This window comes from Oncorhynchus mykiss, chromosome 2, assembly GCF_013265735.2.
Source record: "Oncorhynchus mykiss isolate Arlee chromosome 2, USDA_OmykA_1.1, whole genome shotgun sequence".
Classification (NCBI taxonomy): domain Eukaryota; kingdom Metazoa; phylum Chordata; class Actinopteri; order Salmoniformes; family Salmonidae; genus Oncorhynchus; species Oncorhynchus mykiss.
In genome coordinates this window covers 28,883,363-28,902,558 of record NC_048566.1, presented here as the reverse complement: position 1 = coordinate 28,902,558, position 19,196 = coordinate 28,883,363, and the positions used below count along the sequence as shown (strand labels likewise).

At 42.4% G+C, this 19,196-nt stretch overlaps 1 protein-coding gene across 1 annotated transcript in view; it reads right to left on the bottom strand.

The window, feature by feature from the left end:
* The window catches only part of LOC110485968 (aromatic-L-amino-acid decarboxylase), a 38,245-nt gene that overhangs the window by 2,988 nt on the left and 16,061 nt on the right, over nt 1–19,196 (bottom strand). Inside the window, exons 5-13 of the mRNA XM_021557241.2 lie at nt 14,009–14,143; nt 11,077–11,226; nt 6,261–6,327; nt 5,995–6,089; nt 4,906–4,973; nt 3,839–3,915; nt 2,307–2,326; nt 2,057–2,155; nt 92–193 (exon numbers count right to left, since the gene is read on the bottom strand). Of these exons, the coding sequence (XP_021412916.1) occupies nt 92–193; nt 2,057–2,155; nt 2,307–2,326; nt 3,839–3,915; nt 4,906–4,973; nt 5,995–6,089; nt 6,261–6,327; nt 11,077–11,226; nt 14,009–14,143 (813 nt within the window). The remainder of the gene's footprint in view (nt 1–91; nt 194–2,056; nt 2,156–2,306; nt 2,327–3,838; nt 3,916–4,905; nt 4,974–5,994; nt 6,090–6,260; nt 6,328–11,076; nt 11,227–14,008; nt 14,144–19,196) is intronic.

Below are 19,196 nucleotides of genomic sequence, written 5' to 3'. Positions count from 1 at the left end.
CTATTCCAGTCCAAAGATAGTTTCCGAACGTTTATGAACGTTTGATGATCATGTCCTGAACTAACATTCACAGTTGGCTGAATTGTCTTACCTTTAGTCTAAAGCAGACCAGCCCCAAGACGACGTCTGCACTGATCTCAAAGCGCTGGTCAGCTCGAACCAGGCTCTCAAACTCTTTGGCCAACTCCACATGCTGTGAAGGCAGAGAGACAGTCATTCATTCATACTCAGACAGCCTTCCACTGAAGTCTGAGGTGCTGCTTATGGAAATGCGTTAAGGTGAACTTCTTGATATGGACACTAGGTGGCACCCTAGTAACTTAATTTGAATTCATTATTTTTCCTATAGGGTGGTGTCCTTACAGCAGCTAGCTAGCTGGCTGTTGTAATATACCTTCAGCAAATGCTGAAACCATAAATTGTAGCTACATTGTCTTTCATGTTAATTTACCCTCGAGAAAGGCTCCATTCTCAATCAAAGGGTTAATGTGATGACACCTGTTAGACATGTGAAAATACTAGAAGAACATTAAAGCACATAGCCCTATCCATACAACTCCCTGAATCGAACAGAAAATGCATTGTTGTTTAGTATGCCCATGGAACCAGATATATCTCAGTCTTAGTACGGAAATGAAAAGCACAAGCTCTCTGACAATGAATCTAGTCATAGAAAGGTCAGTATTAGCCCAAAGGCTGGCAGATGGTGACTGTCCAAAGATGATCTACAGTATGCAGCCGGCTATATATTTGTATCCCCGTGGACCGGTTAGTACATAAAACAATCTCCATTCAGGTTGCAAAGGCATCGATTTCCTTTTTAACTTGATTTAGTGGCGACAAAATGGTGGCTAATGCTACTTCCTAACATTGCGTACAGCGTTCAGACCAATGGTAAACAACAGTAGGCTGCAACCTGATTGGCTGAACGCGATTCACAACATCCGGGAATTGCAAATAGCCACTAGCATGGTGGTGGAAAATGGTGTTTCATAAAGTAAGTATGCTTATATCCCCCGTTTTTTTTTATGCCTTCTCAACATTATATCAAGTTAAGAAGCAAATCGATGCCTTTGCAGCCTGAATGGAGAATGTTTTATGTACGAACCAGTCCACAGGGGATACGAATGTATAGCCGGTTGAATAGATTCCCTTTGGACGATAAAATTAAACAACTCAATATCGCCATCTGCCGGCCTTTGGGCTAGGTCAGTATGTACTTTGATGTTTGTACAAAGACGCCCGGAAAACTGAAGAAAATAACCATGAAATAGTCGTCAAACTGCCCAACCTTCCTTGGAGGGAAACCTCCAAGCTAAATACCATGTCCTATTTCAGCTCACCCTGTTCAAACTCTTATTCACCACAGGATCAAACATGTCATTCATTCACTAATCTGTGTGTGGCATTGCATGCTTAATGAGAACCAAAACGTGCATCATTGCATGTAATCACAATTACACAGTAGTACATCATGATGTACAGTATTTGTAACCAAAGTCTGAGTGAGAACAGCCAGGACAGGGCTATTAGTAATAACTCCAATGCCAACTCAGTCATTAATGAGGCCAAAACCCTGGTCCTAACTGTGATTATTAGCTGACCACTCCACTTCCTCATTCCCAGCCAGTAGGTCACCACCACTATGAGGTTTAATGGTCCGTGTGTGTCCACTATAATTCATTTACTGTTTGTATGTCTATTCAGAAACTGCATGCTGCTGTACCAAGAGGACAGCAAAAGCCCCATACAGAGACATTTCTATGTAATCTGACCTACAGTAGTCAATGGTCAACTTGTTGAATAGCACTGTTTTGTAAAAAAGACAACTGTAGCCTACATATGATTGATTACAAACATGCTTTACTGGAGTTGTTCTATCTAATATAGACAGTAGATGAATGCAGTATGCCTCAGTGTATGGCTGGAGGCCTTATGTGTTGCTGCTGCTGCTGTTGCTTCATTTACTGATAGAACTAGATAGACACAGACCAGGCTGATTTGATTGACAGAGGAAGGGAAGGGAACCAAAGCTGTTTCTCTGCTTTGCTGTTACCTTACGGATGTAGTCCTGAAGGCCTTTGAGCCCATACATCCGGAACACAAACCACATCTTGAGAGAGCGGAACCTTCGGCCCAGTGGAATCTGCCAGTGCTGTGAGGTAGTTTGAGGTAGAGGGGGAGATAGGGTGAGGCAGAGGGGGATAAGTGGGTTAGGGTTAGTGGAGCAAACAGAACTAACTCCTCTGATATGACATCCAGCGTCACTCTTACACATAGACAGAATATATAACCATTCAGCTTACCCTGTAATCTGTGACCAGCCCTGTAAATAAACAGATGAGTAATTATACTATTAGCAATTCACAGCCAACATTTTAATTCACTGTAGTCCATCACTTATAGTGTGTGTCTATACCATAGTTATTAGCATATTATGGAATGTTGGTACCATCGCTGAGCTTTATACAAAATCATATCTCTCTCTCTCTCTCTCTCTCTCTCTCTCTCTCTCTCTCTCTCTCTCTCTCTCTCTCTCTCTCTCTCTCTCTCTCTCTCTCTCTCTCTCTCTCTCTCTCTCTCTCTCTCTCTCTCTCTCTCTCTCTCTCTCTCTCTCTCTCTCTCTCTCTCTCTCTCTCTCTCTCTCTCTCTCTCTCTCTCTCTCTCTCTCTCTCTCTCTCTCTCTCTCTCTCTCTCTCTCTCTCTCTCTCTCTAATTAAATTCAAGGGCTTTATTGGCATGGAAAACAGATTTTAACATTGCCAGATCAAGTCTCTATCTCTCGCTCTCTCTCTCTCTCATTGCCTCCACATACAGTAGAAAAGCCCTGTTGCAGTGGCAATAACCTGTAATTTCATTGAGCTGGAGCTGGGGGAGCAGTGGCCTTACTGTGAGCAGCCTCCCTCTGTGAGGAGAGATTGGCCAGTCTTTTGTCTTTCTGTCAGTCCAATTAAGGAGGAGGCTTCAGGCACAGCTGCAGCCTGCCAGAGGCAGACTCTTGTGCTGTGCAACTGCGTCCCAAATGGCATCGTATTCCCTACATAGTGCACTACTTTGACCAGGGCCCATAGAGTCCTATGGGCCCTGGTCAAAGTAGTGCAATATCTAAGGAATAGGGTTCCAATTGGGACACAGACTACATCTGCATCTAAGATGGGTGACACTCTGTCACTGGCTAACACTGGCAGGCAGCGATGCAACAGGACCATTAGTGGACTATTACAGTGCAAATGTTTTGTTGGGAGGACGTGAGGGACATCGGTAATTGAATTGGATTGTTTTAGAGTGACATATTGTGTAAGGTGTGTTATTAGGAGAGCGTTTGGACGCTTTTATTGTATTAGCTCTCTAACACAAGCACACACAAACATACAGTGCAACTACAGTACATGAACACATGCACACACACACACACACATGTTTGTACACACACACACGTTTGCACACACACACACTCGAGCATATGCACACACGTTTCCACGCGTACACACACACACACACTTCCTAGCCATATAAAACATGGGGCTATGGTGGTGAGTATTAGTTCATCCACCTTGGGTTTATTAGCAAGCCTAAAGCCAGCAGGATTGTGAGGTGAGTAAGCCGACAGACCCTCAGATCCATGATGCGATGTACTGGGCTCTCACACTAACACCATTCACATCCCATTACATTACAGGGACTCCAGACATCATCTGCACTTGATCAAATTAAACCACTATACTGTAAATAGGCTGATGAGACTATTGCTAGATTTACCACATTTAAACCTAATAGATTGGGAATAACACAAAAAAGTGATGTCAATACAGACTATTGTCAGTGTAAAAATATCTACCTGACTCTTGATGATCATGTTTCAGGTATAGAGGATCCATCTTGAAGGCCCCAATGAGATCAGATCTTTTCCTCACCCTATGGACAGACACTGAAACACTTAAACTCTGTTACCCTCTTAGAGCTCCCACAGAAAACAGAAGGGAAGGCTAAAGGGCAAGGCTTTTTAAGAAAAGCACAGAAAACTACTCCCCCACATACAGAAGCTGTTCAGTGCTACATTAAGTCTTACAAAAGACACACATTACTGAAGTAATTTATCATCTCTATTTTAGTGACGTATATTCTCTTTTTGTTAACTTATATTGAACAATAAAGTTGTATTGTATTGTAAAGTGACAATGGTCTAATGGAACACCCTACAGTGGATGACACTGCAGCAGGCAGTGAAAAATACACTATAGCGTCATAAAAAAAGAAGCAGACAGCTATTTCTGAGCAGACTATACAAGTCTCTCCTTACATAAGTCATTTCCTTTGTGAACTGACTTTGTTAACTGACAACTCACTGGGGATGGAGGAGGGCATTGAGCGTTCTATCAACAAGAAATGTTGGGGTTGTTTGTGGGGTGATGAGAGAGAGGGCAGATGGGATGCCTATTCCCACCCACTCTGTTTAAAGAATGCTTTAGGTGTCTAGATAGTACTTCTGGAGGTGACTTTGTTATGACGGCCCATTGTAGAGTAGTGTAGTCAATAGCCACAATAGCAACAGTGTAACTAAGGACGGGGAGAATAGTACAGCCTTAGATTTTAGGTTATAGACACATATACAGTTGCACAGTGTCGTGCTGAGCTCACAAGGAAGTTTAGATTTGAATCAATATTAAAAACCATGTTGAAGCTGCTCCCCTCTCCCCATAGAACAGAAAAGATGGAAAAAATGTTGGGAAAAAAATATATATCTATATTATACAAATAAAGATTTTACTTAAGGAAGTTGTATGTTTTTATTTAAATGACCAACAGGGAATTTTACAGACTGTCCCCCCTGTCAGATAAAACAACCTGTTCATTAATAAAACAACGTTTCTAGAAAGGCTGACTGTCAATCACTTGATAACTTACCACATTGTAGAGCAGTCAAAGTTGACTAACAACCATTTGTGTGGGTTGAAATTGAATGAGTCTGCAAACTGAAAGAGATAAGAGTCAGCCATTCAAATCAGCTGATTTCGATGCAAATGTACAGGTCACCCTCATAATACACAAGCCATTTTTTTTCCATTTAACTGTAGGAAAACAGTAGTCTTATAACATATTTGACTTGTCAAAGCCCCTTGTTGCCATCGCTAGGTTTGCACTGACTGCAGCTGGCTTACCACCACAACAGATAACATATTTCACTAGGATGGCTCCAAAGATATGGCGTACGCAGCATATCTAACACCTAGGCAACCTTTATTTGAAATGCTAAATAGAGCATCTTGCACAATAACTCTATTGTCACCACCTTGATTCCTCAAAGAGAGAAATCTCCAGTCTCATCTATTTGCTCTCTATCGCTGATTTTCTAATATCCTTCCCATCTGCCTTCACAGACGCAATAAAAGCAGGCAGCAATAGGAGACAATATCAATCAGAGGGGCTCGTGCCCAGTTGTTACCATGCTGACAGATGCAGGAGCCTGCCTATCACTCATATCCTAGCAACCAGCCTCAGCTGCAGAGGGAGCCGGTGTGCCTGACTGCCTGTCATTCAGGTGTGTGTGTGTGTGTGTGTGTGTGCGCGTGTGTGTGTGTGCCCGCCTCCTCTACTACATCCCTGCCCCCCCCCCCACCCCCAACCCAAACATTGTTTGAACTTGTGTCGCTAATAAACAGTGATATTTCTTGGACGAGGAGAGCAGCAGGGTTTTATCTAAAGGTCTGATGATGCCTGAGGAAATTACTTTAGCCTTATCTGTGCTCTCAGTGTGTCTCTCCACTCGGCTTCGCTCGGCTGGAGAGACGCATGCTGTTCAAAAGGCCAACGGATGCTCTTCTAATTTCCTACCAATTTTTGGGCATATTACTCATTCTAGCACACTTCCCTCTTGACAGTCAAATTAAGTTATTATCAAACACAAATTATAATGGGTGTAAATACAAGTATGTTCACTGACAATTTAACTGGAAGTGTGTGTGTGTGTGTGTGTATTTGTGTCTGGTTTCTAACCTCAATGCCGTTCAACAGGGGTCTGAATTCAGGACAAATAAAGGAACTCCCAGCATATGCAGCATCAATGTGCATCCAGATTTTCTCTGCATTACCTGAGACAAAAACACAAATGTGTAGAACCAGTAGTACAGAAACATACAAAGCTGGTACTGAGACATGGCTGTACAGTAGATTCCTATGTCTTTATCAGTCTACAACCACATGTCGGTGCTAATAGACAGCCTTTAGGAGTATGTTAATAATGCTTTGAGAATCATACTTACATATGGGCCCAAGTTCAGTAATGTGATCAAATGCACATGAGGGAGTGGTCCCAAGAGTAGCACAGAACTAAATGAAAGAACACAAATCAACAACTCATAAAGTAACATCTTCATGACAACAATGAGTGAGATGTACTGTATTATGATGGTCTAACAAAGGGCTCTAGCATAACTGAAAATATGCCATAATACATGAACGATATGATAATCATACCTGTAATTTCCTCCTCCAAAGATAGCCATAGAAAGAGATTTGTCCATTCAGATAAACACTGTGATTAGGACATCTTTGTCCGTTGGGAGACAGACTAGGCCAGTATAGTAATCATTTACAGATACTGATCTCCTGGCGTTTATCATGGGTTAACAAGATCCAGTTTCATTTGGTTTGGCAGAGGAGGCGATTACAATTAACAGTTCATGCTATTTAGGCCTCAGGGCATGGTACACACAAACAGTAGTAGACGGGGAGAGGAAGATGAACGGTGAATTACATCTTTCTCCCAACTGTTGCCACTGTGAGTCTATGTGTGGGTTCTAGGGCTGTTGTTTCAGTATGCATGTTCTTTCTGGAAATATACAGTACATTACATTATATTCATAAGAGTGTGTTTGTGGACTGTATTGGACTATTGGTTATTTCTGATTGACTATTGACTATTGACTATTGTTTGGACAGTTGATTGTGGCATTTTCTTTATAATAAGGGGAAAATGAATGTGTCCATTCTAAGTGGCAATCTGCCGCCTCAAAGCTTGTCCACGTAAATGGACATGTGTTCTGTTCTCACATAGAAGGGGATGAGTGTGTTCTGTTCTTACAAACAGTGCCTTGCAAAACAATTCACCCCCTTGGCGTTTTTCCTATTTTGTAGCATTACAACCTGTAATTTAAATTTATTTTTTATTTGGTTTTCACACAAAATAGTCAAAATTGGTGAAGTGAAAATAAAAATAAAAACTTGTTTCCAAAAATTCAAAAAAAAAACTAAATGGAAAAGTGGTGTGTTCATATGTATTCACCCCCTTTGCTATGAAGCCCCGAAATAAGATCTGGTGCAACCAATTACCTTCAGAAGTCACATAATTAGTTAAATAAAGTCCACCTGTGTGCAATCTAAGTGTCACATGATCTGTCACATGATCTCAGTATATATACACACCTGTTCTGAAAGTCTAAGTAAGGGGCGCCACCAAGCAAACGGCACTATGAAGACCAAGAAGCTCTCCAAACAGGTCAGGGACAAGCTTGCAGAGAAGTACAGATCAGGGTTGGGTTACAAAAAAAATATCTGAAACTTTTAACATCCCACAGAGCACCATTATGTTTTTCCATCGGCAGGGACTGGGAAAATGGTCAGAATTGAAGGAATGATGGATGGCGCTAAATACAGGGAAATTCTTGAGGGAAACCTGTTTCAGGCTTTCCGAGATTTGAGACTGGGACGAAGGTTCACCTACCAGCAGGATAATGACCCTAAGCATACTGCTAAAGCAACACTCAAGTGGTTTAATGGGAAACATTTAAATGTCTTGGAATGGCCTAGTCGAAGCCCAGACTTCAATCCAATTGAGAATCTGTGGTATGACTTAAAGATTGCTGTACACCAGCGGAACCCATCCAACTTGAAGGAGCTGGAGCAGTTTTGCCTTGAAGAATGGGCAAAACTCCCAGTGGCTAGATGTGCCAAGCTTATAGAGACATATCCCAAGAGTCTTGCAGCTGTAAAAGGTGGCTCTACATAGTATTGACTTTGTGGGGGTGAATAGTTATGCACGCTCAAGTTCTGTTTTTTTGGTCTTATTTCTTGTTTGTTTCACAATAAAAAAAAATGTTGCATCTTCAAAGTGCATGTTGTGTAAATCAAAATGATATACAAACCCCCTAAAAATACATTTAAGACCCCTTTTTTTCAATTTTCACCTAAATGACATACCCAAATCTAACTGCCTGTAGCTCAGGCCCTGAAGCAAGGATATTTAAAAAATAATTTAAAAATTAGCTTTATTTAACTAGGCAAGTCAGTTAAGAACAAATTCTTATTTTCAATGACGGCCTAGGTTAACTGCCTGTTCAGGGGCAGAACGACAGCTTTGTACCTTGTCAGCTCAGGTATTTGAACTTGCAACCTTCCGGTTACTAGTCCAACGCTCTAACCACTAGGCTACCCTGCCGCCCCATATTATGCATATTATTGGTACCGTTTGTGGAAATGTGAATTGAATGTAGGAGAATGGTAGAAGAAAATACAAAGAAAAGAAACAAAGAAAAAAAATAACTTTTTCTACCACCATCTTTGAAATGCAAGAGAAAAGTCATAATTCTAGCCATCACTCTGGTTGTAATTCCGATGGTGTACACAAGTTAGCAGCAGCGTATGTGCAAAATTTCAGACGGATAACTTGAAGAATGAGCGAACTACATGACATTTAGTGTGAAGTCCCCAGGTACATTTGGGAAAATCACGAAGGAGACATTCGCATTCATATTCCATTTTTCAGCAAGAATATCACCAAATCTGTATATTTGGACTTTGATTTAGCTTTTGAAGTATTAGTATCCATATTATAAGTTCAACATTTGCAAAACAACCAGTTTTCATAACTTCATAACTCTGAATATCCTTATAATTTTTTGTCCAAAATGAAAAGGCATGCTGTCGTACAAGGTTAGTAGCTACATTTTACAACATATACATGGATACTCCCGTAAAGCCCAGCTCATTGGCTATCTATCTAACTTTGTTTGACCCTGGTTGGTGCTTATTTGACAAAGATACAGTCGTTCAAGTGATGGCCGCCCACGTCATCGGCGTGCCAAGAAGGCATCGCTCTCTGACCAAATATGGTGTCCTACTACACCCCTAATGAAATAGTGAAGTCTTGTTACCTTCTAGGATCTCTGCGGAATAGATACAAACAGGATTTGACTCGTTGAAACAATGTTTAGGGTGAGATTTTCACAAATTCCTTTCTTTGCAAATTGAACGAGTGGAAATACAAAATCGATTGCGCATGCTATATGGACCTTTTTAGAATATGAAAAAGGAATTTATCTAACAAAACAACACTTCATGTTATCTCTGGGACCATTTGGATGATAAATCAGAGCACGATTTCAGAATGTAAGTACACATTTCACCTTCAGAGATGAATTTATCAAACCTATCACGGTGAAAAATATATTTTGTTGTTTGAGGAGTGCTCCTAACAATAGCATGGCATTTTTTTCAAAGTAATAGCTACTGTAAATTGGACAGTGCCGTTATATTAACAATAATTTAAGCTTTCAGCCGATATAAGACATTTGTTGTTTCTCTACAATCTGCGATCTTGACATAACGCGCTGCATGATTTACAACTGTCCCATTGACGGGAACGCTGATTGAGTTTGAGCTTAAATTAATTGTATTTTTACATGGACAGTGCACATTAATCAACGTTTCAGTAAAAGTGCCGGTTTTAGCCAGCAGGCTATTTTTCAACCGCAGTCCCTGGGCAGGTTATTAAAAACAATTACAATATAGACAATCATTGAGCAGTGAGCACACAGAGCAACATAGGACAAGCAAGACGTAGCATACAGACAGAGCAACATAGAACAAAAAGCCGCAAGACTAAATTCATAAAAGCAACAAAGTGTTTCCACACCTCACAAGCTACAGACAACAGATAACCTGGAAAGCGGCAATACACAGCTAGGGATTATGTTCACAAATCTGATTGACCTTTAGCCATGTCTTCATGCATTTTGTGAAAGTGTGATATGTGGTGCAGTTATGTGTGTCTGATGGCAGTGTATTCCAGACATTGGAAGCTCTCACAGAGAAAGCGGATTTACTAAAGGTGCTTTTCCTTAAGGGAAAATACAGTCACCTCTCATGGCAGACCTTGTGGATCTGCTGCCATATGTTTGGGTTTTCTGTTTAACAAAAATACTGAGTGGAGAGGGAGCCAGGCCATTTAGGATCTTGAATACAAGACATGCGTCGGTGTATTGCACAAGATTTTCCCAACTCAGGAGCTCATGCTTTCTGAGGATGTAACAGTGATGATGGCTATTGGGCTTCCTATCAAGCACTTTGAGAGCCTGTTTGTAGACAGACTGAATATGTTTTAATGTTGTACAGCAAGCTTGGGCCCAACTAGTCAAGCAGTATGTTAAGTGGGGGAGTATCATAGATTTGAAGTACAATTTTGCTACCTCTGTAGTCAAACAATTTCGTATAAATCGGATTTGCTAGTTGGAATTTGGTTATTTGAATGACCTTTTTCACATGCTTTTTAATAGAGAGGTTGGAATCAAGTATGATGCCAAGGTACTTAAAATTAGATACCACCTGGAGCTTCTCCCCTGACACATAGACATCTGGCTCAGTAGCATCTGTTGCCCTCTTTGTGAAGAACATGCAAACAGTTTTTTCACATTGAGATGCAAACACGAGTCACTGAGCCACTTTGTAACCTGGACCATTACAGTAGTGAGTTCTTGTTCAGCTTGTTGTTTGCTCTTTGTTGTTTGCTCATTTGAACTTCAGACCCCGTACAGACAGAAGGCAGATCATTAATGTACAGGCTGAACAGGAGGAGCCCTAGTATTGACCCTTGGGGCACGCCCACATCATAGCCAAGAGTGGGCGACAGCTCATTGCTCCCTCTGACACACTGAGTTCTGCCTTCAAGGTATGATTTCATCCATCTCAAGGATCCTTAAGAAGTTTTAAATTTAAGGCAGCAAAATAGGAAATATGCCAAGGGGATGAATACTTTTGCAAGCCACTGTACTGTAGAAGGGGATGAGTGTGTTCTGTTCTTACGTAGAAGGGGATGAGTCCTGCAGCCTTGTCTTCCTGTATCATTCTCCGGAGGGTCTCTCCCTGGACAGCGTACTTGTCTGACTGCTCCGTTGGAATCTTCTTCATCCTCACTCCGGCAATCATACCTGCTCGTTCCACCGAGCAGTGAGCCTGTTCAAACAGCGTAGAGTAGAGTTAACACAGGTGACTTCAAGATGGCCAACTATGTCACAACCCAAAAAGAGTAGATGATATACATGTAGATCACTTCAAGAAATTGTACAACGTCAAACCAAATAGAGCTCCTAAGATAGCCAACAACATCACAAAGAGAAATAATGATTTTGGTGACTTAAAGACAGCCAACATCGTCACGGCAACCAGATTTAAGCAAGATCCTGATAATAGGTTATTTTACAGTATTCTAAATGATCATTCTATCTCGGCATATAGTACTCTACATTTGGCCAAAGATGAAATAATGTTTGTAGTCCGTCCATCATGTAAGATGTTAAAGTACCAGTTGTACTGTGTGACATCACAGGCTATTTTCCTCTTCCCCATAAAGGCCAGTGTTGTCCTAGGGGCAGAGCAATAATCTAATCCCATCCTGCTCAGGTCAACAGAGCAGAGCTAGCATGACTGTGCTGCCTGACAAACAGACCCATATCACAAGAAAGGCTTACCAAGAAAAACTTACAAAATGACTAATTCAAGGCAGAAAGGAGTTGGAGAAAGCTACAAAAAAGGCAGAGATGTATTTATTTTAGCTCACTTTAATTCATTGTACAGGATGTAAAAAGGGGATGTCTCCCTCAGAGTGACCTGACCATTGCACTGACCATTTATAGCCCAGTGGCCCATTGAAACAAAAGAATATAGGGGTCTCCCGAGTGGGGCAGCAGTCTAAGGCACTGCGCCATTTGGAGGTTTCGGCCGGTGGGGCTTTACTTGGCTCATCACGCTTTAGTGACTCCTTGTGGCAGGCCAGGTGCCTGCGGGCTGACTCCGGTCACCAGTTCAACGGTGTTTCTTCTGACACATTGGTGTGGCTGGCTTCCAGGTTAAGCTGGCGGGTGTTAAGGAGCGCGGTTAGGCGAGTCATGATTCGGAGGACACATGACTCCACCATCGCCTCTCGCAAGCCCATTGGGGAGTTGCAGCGATAAGACAAGATCGAATATTGGGGTGAAAAAGGGGGTAAAAAATATATATACAAAAAATAAATAATAATAATAAACACAATATAAAACAATTATGATGATAATATATGTCAAGGTAAATGGCAAATTATAGCACCAAATAATACTAATAATAATGTGCATTTGAGCATGTACAGTATGTGACATTTGTAGTGCTACAATTAATGAAGCTTTGATTAACAAGACATTATTTATCTTATCATTTGTATTATTTTGTACTAGAATTTGCCATTTACCTTGAATCATATTATCATTATTATTATTTGCCATTGTTGAGTCTCAATGGGCCACTAGGCTATACATAAATGCAATGGTCAGGTCACTGAAGGAGACGTCATCGTCTGGGCTCTGGCTGGGCCACTCAAGGACATTCAAAAACTTGTCATGAAGCCACTCCTCCGTTGGGAGTTGTTGTCCTGTTGGAAGGTGAACCTTCGCCCCAGTCTGAGGTCCTGAGCGCTTTGGAGCAGGTTTTCATCAAGGATCTCTCTGTACTTTGCTCTGTAAATCTTTCCCTCAATCCAGACTAGTCTCCCAATCCCTGCCATTGAAAAACATTCCCACAGCATTTTGCTGCCACCACCATGCTTCACTGTAGGGATGGTATTGGCCAGGTGATGAGCAGTGCCTGGTTTCCTCCAAACTTGACGCTTGGCATTCAGACCAAAGGTGAATTCAAAGAGTTCAATCTTGGTTTCATCAGACCAGAGAATCTTGTTTCTCATGGTCTGAGAGTCTTTAGGTGTTTTTTGGCAAACTCCAAGCGGGCTGTCTTTTGCCTTTTACTGAGGAGTGGCTTCCGTCTGGCCACTCTACCATAAAGGCCTGATTGGTGGAGTGCTGCAGAGATGGTTGTCCTTCTGGAAGGTTCTCCCATCTCCACAGAGGAACTCTGGAGCTCTGTCAGAGTGACCATCGGGTTCTTGGTCACCTCCCTGACCTAGGTCCTTCTCCCCTGATTGCTCAGGTGGCCAGCTCAAGGAAGAGTCTTGGTGGTTCCAAACTTCTTACATTTAAGAATTATCGAGGCCACAGTGTTCTTCGGGATTTTCAATGCTGCAGACATTTTTTGGTACCCATCCCCAGATGTGTGCCGCTACACAATCCTGTCTCGGAGCTCTACAGACAATTAATTCGACCCCATGGCTAGGTTTTTGCTCTGACATGCACTGTCAACTGTTGGACTTTATATAGACAGGTGCCTTTCCAAATCATGTCCAATCAATTGAATTTACCACAGGTGAATTCCAATCAAGCTGTAGAAACCTCTCAACCTCTCAATTTAAAGTCTCATAGCAAAGGATCTGAATACTTATGTAAATAAGTTAAAAAATGTATATATATATATACATACATTTGCAAACATTTCTAAAAAGCTGTTTTTGCGTTGTCATTATGGGTTATTATGTGTAGATTGATGAGGGAAACATTTTATTTAATCAATTTTAGAACAAGGCTTTACGTAACAAAATGTGGAAAAAGTGAGGGGGTCTGAATACTTTCCTAATGCAGTGTATATCATATTTTAAACAATAGATAAAGAGGAACTAATACCCAAAATTATAACGATAAAAAGCAAACATTTGTTTATTATTTTGTGAATGATTCCCTCTTTATCTATTGGTTAATTACACACCTGCATTACGGTGGGTCTGATTGGGTTAAAGTGCTCTAAAGTAATCATCCAGTTTTGTGGCCTGACCTGTTCAGGGTAAGAGTAGGATTAATAAGAGCAAGAGTAGAAACCTGACCTGGTCGGAAGAGTAGGCCACCAGTTTGGAGGTAATGCCAGTCTCTGGACGCTGTGGGTCACTGGCCAGGATCATTCTGACCGCCCTGGAGCGGGCAGCTAGGAGAGCCACCAGAGTCGCCTCACTGGCCGTACCCTTCAGAAAGACAGAGGAAAGTAAGTGGGGTGACTTTCAATGACTTCAGTCAAACCAGTAGGCCTTGCAACATGTACCTCATCTGGTGTCATAGGGAGGGTCAAGACAAACTGTCTTGGGAAGTCTGGTTAGATCAGATACCCAGTGCAAAATGTTCTATAAAACACGTACTTTACATGTAAAATCTGCTCCATACAAACCTGATGGTTTTCAAAGAACTCTTGTTCTTTGCTGAGGCTATTCATATGCACAGCCACTAAGCATCATCAATGCCTATTGAGTCAGCTTGTTGTGTTGTTAGAATATCCTTTGATCCTATCTGCTAGCCTGCCTGTTAACAATAATGTCCACACCTTAATGACTGAAAATAACTGATATGTCTCAGACACCCACAAGTCATTTGTTCAACTATTATTTAGGAAATTGTATGCGACACAACAAATGTTCAGATTGCAAATATCGAGCATGACTCCTGAACTAATGGAAATATCAAGTTAGATCACGTAAATCAATCCATCCTGAGTTTTACAATGGTGTGAAGTGGCGCTCTGGCTGTGGTTTCAGGAAGGAGGCGGCCGATAAGTTGGCATGGTGTAAAACGGATGAGGGTGTTTAGTCGATTAACAGGGAGTAAATAATAAAGCCGTCAAAAATATAACCTAAACCAGACCTCAATCATGCCTGCATGGGTCTCCCGAGTGGCGCAGCAGTCTAAGACATTTCATCTCAGTAAAAGAGGCATCACTACAGTCCCTGGTTTGAATCCAGGCTGTATCACATCCGGCTGTGATTGGGAGTCCGGCGCGCACAATTCGGCCAGGGTAGGTCGAACCTAGTCGAACATTGTAAATAAGAATTTGTTCTTAACTGACTTGCCTAGTTAAATAAAGGTTGCATACTGACCTTAACCCTGTCTAGTAGATGAATGACAGATATTAAATAGGATACCAATCATTAATCAACATGTTTCATAAAAAGGGCCTACATGAACATAGGCTCCAAATCATTATGACCATCTTCAGGTAAAGCATTTGACATTACATACTGTAATTAGGCTATACACTTTTAAATAATATTGTAGAACCATGCCTAAAGCATTAAAAACCCAGGATACATATTTCTCTCCCCAATGGTATTTAGCAACATTGCATTACCCAACACCACAAGATAATTGGCACTCCCGAACGCAGCTTCAGACCCCCAACCTGAGCATGGTCAAAAGGAACAAACAATTCACCTCTTCAAATTCAAGGATTAAAGTAATCGTCCAATGGAAATGTCCCTTTTAAAAGTTCAGATTCTGCTAACTTATACCCAAAATGTTGTTGACTCATCCTATACTTGTATTTGTGGCCAAAGCAGAAATTGGAGGAAAAAACTCCACACCGCACACACACCTTAGGGGCCCCCGTGTTGATGATCAGCGTGGCAGATGTGTTGTTACCTAACCTTACCACCTGGGGGAAGCCCGTCAGGAAGTCCAGGATCCAGTTGCAAAGGGAGGTGTTTAGTCCCATGGTCCTTAGCACAGTGATGAGCTTTGAGGGCACGCTGTGTTGAACACTGAGCTGTAGTCAATGAATAGCATTCTCATATTGGGCATTCCTTTTTTCCATGTGGAAAAGGGCAGTGTTAAGTGCAATATAAGATCTGTGGATCTGTTGGTGCGGTATGCAAATTGCATTGGGTCTAGGGTTTCTGGGATAATGGCCAGCCTTTCAAAGCACTTCATGGCTACAGACATGAGTGCTACAGGTCAATAGTCATTTGAGCAGGTTACCTTGGTGTTCTTGGACACAGAGACTATGGTGGTCTGCTTGAAACATGTAGGTATTACAGACTCGGTTAGGGACAGGTTGAAAATGTCAGTGAAGACACTTGCCAGATGGTCAGCGCATGCTCAGAGTGCACATCCTGGTTATCCGTCTGGCACTGTGGCCTTGTAAATGTTGACCTGTTTAAAGGTCTTACTCACATTGGCTCCGCAGAGTGTGGTCACATAGTCATCTGGAACAGTTGGTGCTCTCATGCATGCTTCAGTGTTGCTTTTCCCTCGAAGCGTACATAGATGTCATTAAGCGAGTTATGAGAGTTATGGTCAGATTTGCCAAATGGAGGGCGAGGGAGAGCTTTGTACTTGTCTCTGTGTGTGGAGTAAAGGTGGTCTAGAGTTTTTTTCCTGGCTGGCACATCTAACATGCTGGTAGAAATTAGGTAAAACGGATTTAAGATTCCACACATTAAATTCCCCGGCTACTAGGAGCGCCGCCTCTGGATGAACATTTTCTTGTTTGCATATGGCCTTATACAGCTCATTGAGTGCAGTCTTAGTGGCAGCATCGGTTTGTGGTGGTAAATAGACAGCTACAAAAAAATATAGATGAAACCTCTTTTGGTAAATACTGTGGTCTACTGCTTATCATGAGATACTCTACCTCAGACGAGCAAAACCTTGAGACTTCCTTAATATTATATTTAGTGCACCGGCTGTTATTGACATATAAACACAGACCGCCAGCCCCTGTCTTACTGGAGGCAGCTGTTCTATCTTGTCGATGCACGGAAAACCCAGCCAGCTGTATGTTATCCATGTCGTCGTTCAGCCACGACTCAGTGAAACATAAGATATTACAGTTTTTACAGCACTCCATTCGCATTAATATTTTTAATGACTAGCATACACCCACACCCTTCTGTTGTTGGGGTACACCGCCCATACCCTTCCAACACCTAAAAACAGCTTTCTAACATACTTCATTAAACATTTTTGGAAGGAAAACTATTTCACTCATATTGTAATTAATTATAGGTCATATTACATATACATTTGGAAACACTGTACCATCATATTGGTTAATTTGCATCAATTCCATTAAGTAGAAATTGCAAACATTAACAAAACATGTGCACTTTGTAATGATAACTTTAATCAACAAATAGCATGATTAGAGATATAAAGAGCTAATATTAGCGGAGCAAACAAACAAATGCTAAAAACCAATGATGACTGTGTCCAACTAGAGGCTTTACTGATACCTGTGTAGCCTGAGCCTTGTTAGAGTAAGTCTAGAACACACATGTGCATACCATAGCCAGGATAGATTGGGTTTCTTTCCATTCTTTTCCTTTGTCAGTAATGAACAGGTCCGTCAGATAGTTGGGGAGGTTTCACATCATTAACTATACAAGCTATACAGAATAATGGCACTAGATATACTGCTCACCCAGGACCAGGTCCTAATCCCCGACACTGGGAAGAGAAAAAGACTGCAATATAGAGGCCAGGGTGCGGGTGCCCTGACAAAACTATGGTGGAGAGTAAATAAACCGTCTCTACCCTCTACCCGCAAATGTACAATCAATGGAGAAGAAACTAGCTCAGTTCGAGACTATGGTGTATGTTTCTTGGTTAACAACAGGTGATGCACGATCTCTAATATTAAGGAAGTGTCAAGGTTCTGCTCGCCTGAGTTAGAATACCTCATGATAAGCTGTAGACCATACTATTTACCAAGATAGTTTTCATCTATATTTTTCGTAGCAGTGAGGACAGACGCTGGGATACGAAAAGCAAGTACAGGTAGTGAACATTTAATAAATAACCAACATAAAACAAACAAGGACAGTGTCTGGACAGGGGAAACATAACAATAATGCTGACAAGGGTATCAAACTGAGGAGCAGACAGATGTTGGAGGGGCAATCAACAAAGTAATGGAGTACAGGTGAGTCCAAAGAAGCGCTGATGCACGTAACGATGGTGACAGGTGTGTGTAATGACAGGCAGCCTGGCACCCTCGAGCCCCAGGGAGGGGGAGCGGGAGCAGGCATGACAGGACCCACCACCCGGCGTCCCACCTGGGGGAGCCTGACGGGCCGGCCGAGACATGGGAGCCAGACAAGCCGGTTGAGGCATGGGAGCCCGATGAGCCGGCTGAGGCGTGTGAGCCCGATGAGCCGGCTGAAGCATAGGAGCCCGAAGAGCCGACTGAGACATGATGTGGGGTGTGAGAGCCTGCCGAGCCAACCGAGGCAAGGAAACGTCTTGAGCCAGACAACGTGTGGAAGACTGACCAGCCAGCTGAGGCACCACCGGATCATTTGGCAGCGGCACCCGGACCCGATGTCACCAACCAAAAACGACAACAAAAAACTCCCTGATGCTTCCAATATTGGTGTCAGCATTCACTAAGACCGCACTCAACAAGCTGTTTAGGGCCATTAGCAAACAAGAAAATGCTCATCCAGAGGCGCCAGCTCTTAGTGGCCGGTGATTTTTATGCAGAAAAATTCAAATTCATCTTACCTAATTTCTACCAGCATGTCACCTGTGCAATTAGAGGGGAAACAACTCCAGATCACCTTTGCTCCACACACAGAGACACATACAAAGCTCTCCCTCACCCTCCATTTGGCAAGTCTGACCACCATTTTATTCTCCTGATTCCTGCTTCCAAGCAAAAACTCAAACAGGAAATACCAGTGAAGCGCTCAATATGGAAGTGGACCGATGTGTTATGGTGCGTGAATGAGGACCCAAAAGCGAATTAACAAACAGAGTACTTTAATGACGAACATACGTGGGCTCAGATGGACAGGTAGATTCCGACAGGACAGGACAAGGTTGCAGCACACACGATGATAGTCTGGTTCAGGCATGAGACACACAAACAAACAAACAAGAATCCGACAAGGACAGGAGCAGAAACAGAGAGAGATATAGGGACCTAATCAGAGGGAAAAAGGGAACAGGTGGGGAACGGGGTGAATGGGTAATTAGGAGGAGACAAGGCACAGCTGGGGAAAAGAGGGGGAGAAAAGGTAACATAACAACGACCAGCAGAGGGAGACAGGGTGAAGGGAAAGGACAGAGACAAGACAACATGACAGTACATGACAGTACCCCCCCACTCACCGAGCGCCTCCTGGCGCACTCGAGGAGGAAGCCTGGCGGCAACGGAGGAAATCATCGATCAGCGCACGGTCCAGCACGTCCCGAGAGGGAACCCAACTCCTCTCCTCAGGACCGTACCCCTCCCAATCTACTAGGTAC